The 6743-nt window shown below is 65.1% G+C and overlaps 1 protein-coding gene across 1 annotated transcript in view; it reads left to right on the forward strand.

Moving 5' to 3' along the window:
* Nucleotides 1-5539: 5539 nt before the first annotated feature.
* Nucleotides 5540-6743, forward strand: part of OPN1SW (opsin 1, short wave sensitive) — a 3499-nt gene continuing 2295 nt past the window's right edge. The window contains exons 1-2 of the mRNA XM_015615959.3: nt 5540-5971; nt 6563-6731. Of these exons, the coding sequence (XP_015471445.1) occupies nt 5629-5971; nt 6563-6731 (512 nt within the window). The 5' untranslated portion in view covers nt 5540-5628. The remainder of the gene's footprint in view (nt 5972-6562; nt 6732-6743) is intronic.

Here is a 6743-nt window from a genome sequence, read left to right on the forward strand (position 1 = left end):
CAGTCCCAGCGTCCTGAAGGGATCCTGGTACTGTGGGTGTGGGTCCCAAATCAGTGCCGGTGTCCTGTGGGGGCCCTGGGTCAATGTGGGTGCCGGGGGAGGGGGATCTGGGTCCCGGTGGCAAAGCTGGTGCTGGGGGACGTTGTCCTGGGTTGGGGATGGTGTCCTGGGTCAGAGCCGGTGTCCCGGTGGGGGCCCTGGGTGGGAGCTGGTGTCCGCTCTGGGGTCCCGGTGCTGGGGGATGGCGTCCTGGGTCAGTCCCGGTTCCTGGGCGGGGGTCCGGGTGGGTGTCTGTGTCCTGGATGGGGTCCCGGTTCCCGGCAATGGGGGACGGTGTCCTCGGTCAGTCCCGGTGCTCAGGGAGGGTCCCGGTTCCCGGGGTCAGTACGGCTGTCTGGGGATGGGGTCCCGTCTCAGTCCCGGTGTCCCGGGAGGGGTTCGCTGCTCGGTACCGGTGTCCTGGGCACGGGTCTCTATTCCCGGAGTCGGGGGCTGGTGTCCTGGGTCCGTCCCAGGGCAAGTTCCCGGTGGCGGGGCTGGTTCCCGGTGGGTTCCCGGAGCGGAGCGGCGGCTCCCGGAGGGCTGGCGGATCCCGTAGGTTCCCGGGCCGGTTTCCGATTGTTCCCGGAGCGTTTCGCGGTGGGTCCCGTGTGTTCGCGGGGCGTCCCAGGAGCGTTCCTGGCCGGGGGCGACGGCGGCAAGTGGCGGGGCCGGGGGCGGCGGCGGCTTTAAGCGCTGCCCCGGCCCGGCCCGCCCCGTCCCGGGGAGGGACCGACCAGGAGGGACGGAAAGACCGCCCGACCCGCCGGGGGGTGGGGGGCCCGGCCCTCGGTATTTAAAGTCCCGGCCTCACTCCCGGACCCCCGAACTTCGGCACCCCTGGAATCCCGCACTCCGGCACCCTCAAACCCCCCGAATCCGGCACCTCCCCAAAGCCGGGATCCCAGCACGCCTCGGAGCCTCCGATTTCGGCACTCCCGGCCCAAGGCTCCCCAAAGCCCGGCATCCCCGAAACCCCCAGACCCAGGCAGTTCCGAACACGCACAAATATCAGCACCCCTAAATCTCCGACATGCCTAAAACCTCAATGAACTCAAACACCGGCACACCCAAACACTGACACTCACAAATAAAAACACCCCAAAACGCCGGCACCCACAAACTCCCAAACACTGGCACCCCAACACCCCAAAACTCCCCAAATTCCCTAAAGTCCAATGCCACAAACTCTGGCAGCTCAGAACCCCCTGACCCCAGATATTGGCACCTCCAGCCTTGGCACACCGAACCACTGGCACACCTAAACTTTGGCACCCTCAAACCTCAGCACCACCAAACCTCGGCCCAAGAACCCCAGCCTCCCTACACTGAAACCCTGGTACCCCGAATCCTGGCACGCAGACACCCCCGAAACTCTGGCATCCCAAAATCTAAGCAGCCCCAAACTCCAGAATCCAGCCCAAATAATCCCAAATACCTGCAACCTCGACACCCCAAAACCTCAGCACCCTATAGCCCAGGCACCCCAACACCCTGTTATCGTGATACACCTGTACCTCGATACCCCAACACCGCAGGCACCCCAATACCGCAGGCCCCCAACAGCGCAACGCACCCCAAAACCCCCACAAAGACACCCTGCAAACTCCGAACCCCCTCACTCATCCCTTCCCACTTGGGAACCCCCGAAAAACCCACATAACAACTCTCCCCCAGCCCCGAGGGGCACAACTGAGATCCCACAGACCCTCTCAGGATCCCCCTCCGGGATTTCCCCTCCAGAACCACCCCGGCCGTGGAACCCCCACCCAGTCCCCCCCCGGCTGCGCCCCACTCCCCCCCGCTGATTCCAGCCGTGCCTCAGTTTCCCCATGGTAGTGGCACGTGCCTGGGGAGGGGGTTCGGTCATATTTGGGGGTTAGCCCTGAACCCCGCTGCCCCCCGAATCTCTCCTGTGTCTCCCCCCCACCCCAGACGCCCGAGGCCTCCTCGACACCCTTGGGAGGGGCGGGGGGGGACACTCGTGTGACCCACATTGTGTCCTCACGGGGGGTGATTGGGGAGTATCGTGTTCCCCTGTTCCGGTGCCTGCCCTGGAAGCTTCCAGCGGGGCAGGGGGGGCGGTGCGGGTGCACCCCGAGGTGACAGCGGGTGACAGGGGGTGACGTGGGGGGGTGACGTGGTGGGGGGTGACGCGGTGGCGCCTGCGCCAGCACCTAAAAATAACCTGCCGAGTCAGAGCCACGCAGCGGGACCCAAAATACCCGGGGGGGCAGGCGGGGGGGGCACCCCCAACACAACAGCACCCAAAATACCCCAGGGCAAGGGGCTGGGGGGACACGCCGCGGGGCTGGGGGCGAAAGGCGGCAGCAGGACCCCCAGAGCCAGGGCAGGTGTGGGAACCGGAGCGAGCGGGTTGTTGGAGGGGCTCAGGGTGGTCTGGGAGTGGGGGTCAGGACGTTTGTGGAGGCCCAGGGTGGTCCAGGGGTGTCTGAGCAGTCGGGGCACTCCGGGGGGATGAGTGTAGGCCAGGATGGGGGTTCAGGATGCTCCAGGGGGAGCCAGGGGGGCCGGGTGCTCCACTGGGGTCCCAGTGCCCCCGGAGTCTCGGCTCTGCCACAGCCAAGGAGGAAGGGCAGAGGAAGATGATGGTGGAGGCCACGATGAAGGGACAAAGGACCTGACCCCGCCAGTGTCTCCTGGGAGGGGACATAGGGTAGAGCCACTGCCCCTGTGGTGACACCCTGAGTCCAGTGTCCCCTCACTCTGCCCCTGGCTCTGGGTTTCCTGCGTTTTTCTGGGTTTTTTCTGCTTTTTCTGGGGTTGGAAACACTCGGGGTCCTCAGGGTGGGGGAGCATCGGCAGCGTGGGGGGCACAGAGAGGGGAACAGGGGGACGGTGAGGCCACGAGAACAAGGGGGCCAGGACTGGGGTGCATAGGGGTGAGGGGAGCGAGGGGTACGTGGACAGTGGGACACAGGAACGTGGCCCTGGGGACAGCAGGGACCTGTGTGGGGCCACATCCAGGAGGGCACGAGAGCAACAACTTGGAGGTCCCGGGAGTCCCGTGGGGGCCATGGGGCTGTAGACAGAGCTCTGGGGGGCTGTGGGTCCCGTATGGAGGTGGTGCTGCCGGCGCTGGGGTTTGGTGGTGCCCGCGCCGGTGGGTGCTGGGGGTCCTGGCAGGGCTGGCGGGGCCCCGGAGCTCCACGCTCAGCACCTCCTGCTGCACCCCCTGAGCCCCCAGTCCCTTCCCCACTCTGTGGCCACCGCTCCAGAACCACAGGATCCCTGAGGCTGGAAAAGCCCTCCAAGGCCGGCGAGTCCAGGCTGTGCCCCCACCTTGTCCCAGAGCCCTGAGTGCCACATCCAGGCATCCCTGGGACACATCCAAGGACGGGGACTCCAAACCTCCCTGGGCAGCCCCACCAAGGCCTGACTGTGCCCCACTGAGCCCCGGCTGTGCCGCAGAGACCACCCCCCTGCGCTGTGTCCCCCCTTCCGCAGCCCTGCAGTGACCGCAGTGACCGCAGTGACCGCAGTGACCACTGACCGCAGTGACCGCAGTGACCGCAGTGACCGCAGTGACCGCAGTGACTGCAGTGACTGCAGTGACCGCAGTGACCGCAGTGACCGCAGTGACCGCAGTGACCACAGTGACCACAGTGACCGCAGTGACCGCAGTGACCGCAGTGACCAGTGACCACAGTGACCGCAGTGACCGCAGTGACCGCAGTGACCAGTGACCGCAGTGACCCCAGTGACCGCAGTGACCAGTGACCACAGTGACCACAGTGACCGCAGTGACCGCAGTGACCGCAGTGACCACTGACCACAGTGACCGCAGTGACCGCAGTGACCGCAGTGACCACAGTGACCCCAGTGACCGCAGTGACCGCAGTGACCGCAGTGACCACAGTGACCGCAGTGACCACTGACCACAGTGACCACAGTGACCACAGTGACCGCAGTGACCACAGTGACCGCAGTGACCTCGGTGACCGCAGTGACCACAGTGACCAGTGACCGCAGTGACCGCAGTGACCGCAGTGACCACAGTGACCACAGTGACCAGTGACTGCAGTGACCGCAGTGACCACAGTGACCGCAGTGACCACAGTGACCAGTGACTGCAGTGACCGCAGTGACCGCAGTGACCGCAGCTCCCCAGGGGAATGGTGAGCGAGGGGAGGGACATGGGGCACCCTTTGTGGGGTGTCTGTCCCCTGCATCACCACCCTGTGGCCCCCATTTGGGGGGTGCCCAGTCCAGCAGCAGCAGAGCTGACCTGATCCAGTATGGCCCAGTCCAGCCCAGTACATCCTGGTACCGTATGACCAGACCCAGTACAACCCGACAGGACACAGTACAATCCGTGAGACAACACAGTGCAGTACAGCCCGGTGTAGTCCAGTAACCCCAGTACAAACCAGTACAGGCCGGTATGATCCAGTACAGCCCGGTAAAACATGGGCTGGGTGTTCAGCCTACCCAATCCCCCTGTTCCTCCCCTGGCCTCATCTCTGCCCCAGAGCTGGACAGAGCCCCAGGGGTGCCCCAGGGGTGCCCCAGGGTGTGCCCCCCACCCACAGTTCCCAGGGGCTCAGCTTCCCCTGGAGGTGTCACCCCCCGCCGCAGCTCCCCCTTCCCTGGGGGTCCCAGAGCGCAGCCCCTGCACCGGCCTTTATAGGCACCCCCAGCCCGGGGGGGCAGCGCCTGTAATCCCCCCATAAGCGGCTTCTGCTCATCCTTCCTGTTCCCCGGGGGTCCCGCAGGCTGGGGGAGGGAAAGAGGGGTGAGGGAGGGCAGGAAACGCTGGGAGTCTGATGGAACTTGAGTCCCAGCAGTGCACCCCCAAAGTGACCCTCTATCCCTGACCCCCCAGCACTGCGCCCCCAAAATGAACACTCCTCACACACCCCACCTCAAGCAGTGCCCCCCCCCAGTCTTCTCCCCCGGCCCCTGATACCCCCAGACTCCCCCCATCTCACTTGGGGTCTCCCCAGCACAGGGATCCCCCTAAGCCCAGAACTGGGGACAATCGCTTTGGACAGGGGGGACACCGGGGGGGCCCCTGGGGCGCTGGGGTGGGGAGCAGGGGTGGCCTCATGAGGGAGACTCCAAGTTCTGCCCAAGGCATCCGGAGCTGGGCCGTCCTGGGGGAGTGGGTTGGAGACGTGTGGGGACCCCTGGGGATACCTGAGGACACCTGGTCATAAAGGGGGGACCAGGACAGAGCTTGGGGACCCCTGGGGCACACTGAGGACCCTGATGGGACCAGGACTAAGTCTGGGGACCTCTGGCTGTTGTCGTGTGACCAAGACTGGGCTTGGAAACATCTGGGGACACCTGAACACCCCAGGAGGAGCAGGGTCAAGCTCTGAGACCTCTGGGGACCCTCCCAATACCCAGGTGTTGGGGGGAGCCCTTCTGCCCTCCCCCAAATCCCCCAGAGCCCCGGTAATCGGCTCGACCCAGCTCAGGGGGCCGATTAGGCGCTGAGCCCGGTTTAGCCCACCCTAATCCCCAAGTTTGGCCGGGCTGAGCCCTGATCCCCGTTAAGCAGCTTTGGGGGCGCAGGGTATATCAGGGGGGTGGGCATCCCCCCCCCCCCCCACCACCGCCGCCATGGACGAGGAGGAGTTCTACCTGTTCAAGAACCAGTCGTCGGTGGGGCCCTGGGATGGGCCCCAGTACCACATCGCGCCCATGTGGGCCTTCTACCTGCAGACCATCTTCATGGGGCTGGTGTTCGTGGCGGGCACGCCCCTGAACGCCATCGTCCTCATCGTCACCATCAAGTACAAGAAGCTGCGGCAGCCGCTCAACTACATCCTGGTGAACATCTCCGTCAGCGGCCTCATGTGCTGCGTCTTCTGCATCTTCACCGTCTTCGTCTCCAGCTCCCAGGGGTACTTTGTCTTCGGGAAGCACATGTGTGCCTTTGAGGGCTTTGCAGGGGCCACCGGAGGTACGAGGGGACCACGGGGGTACTCGGGCTGCTGGGGCCAGGGATGATGGAGTGACCACTGAGGGCTACTAGGGCCAGAGGTGGCCACAGTGATCTCCTGGGGCTGTGGGAGTTGGGGTGACCACCATGGTCTGGTAGGGCTCGGGGTACTGTTGACCACCAAATTCTGCAAAGGCGTTAGGAGCTGGGGTGACACCACAGGCTGCTGGGGTGCAGGCACTGGGGTGACCTTCTGGACCCTTAGGAGTTGACCACCGTAGTCTGGTGGGACTGTAGGAGTTGGGGTGACCTCTGGGGTCTGGAAGTGGGGGTGGCCATTATGTTCTGGGGCTGGCAGAGTTGGGGTGACCACTGTGGTCTGGTGGGGCTGAAGGTGGCAAAGCGGGCAGGGTTGAGCCCTGTGATCTGCCCTGGTGGCTGGAGGAGCTGGGGTGGCCACTGAGGCCGGAAGGTGGGGGCGATGACTACGTTCTACTGAGGTCACAGGATATGGGGTGAGCCAGGGGCCTGGGGGGCTGTGGGAATTGAGGTGACCTGGAGCTGTGCTGGCCACGGCGGTTGTGTGAGCGAAGAGCGGCCTTGTTCCCCCAGGGCTGGTGACAGGGTGGTCCTTGGCCTTCCTGGCCTTTGAGCGCTACATCGTCATCTGCAAACCCTTCGGCAACTTCCGCTTCAACTCCCGCCATGCCTTGCTGGTCGTGGCGGCCACCTGGATCATCGGCGTCGGCGTCGCCGTCCCCCCCTTCTTCGGCTGGAGCAGGTGGGGACACGG

Source organism: Parus major, unplaced genomic scaffold, assembly GCF_001522545.3.
Source record: "Parus major isolate Abel unplaced genomic scaffold, Parus_major1.1 Scaffold305, whole genome shotgun sequence".
NCBI lineage: Eukaryota > Metazoa > Chordata > Aves > Passeriformes > Paridae > Parus > Parus major.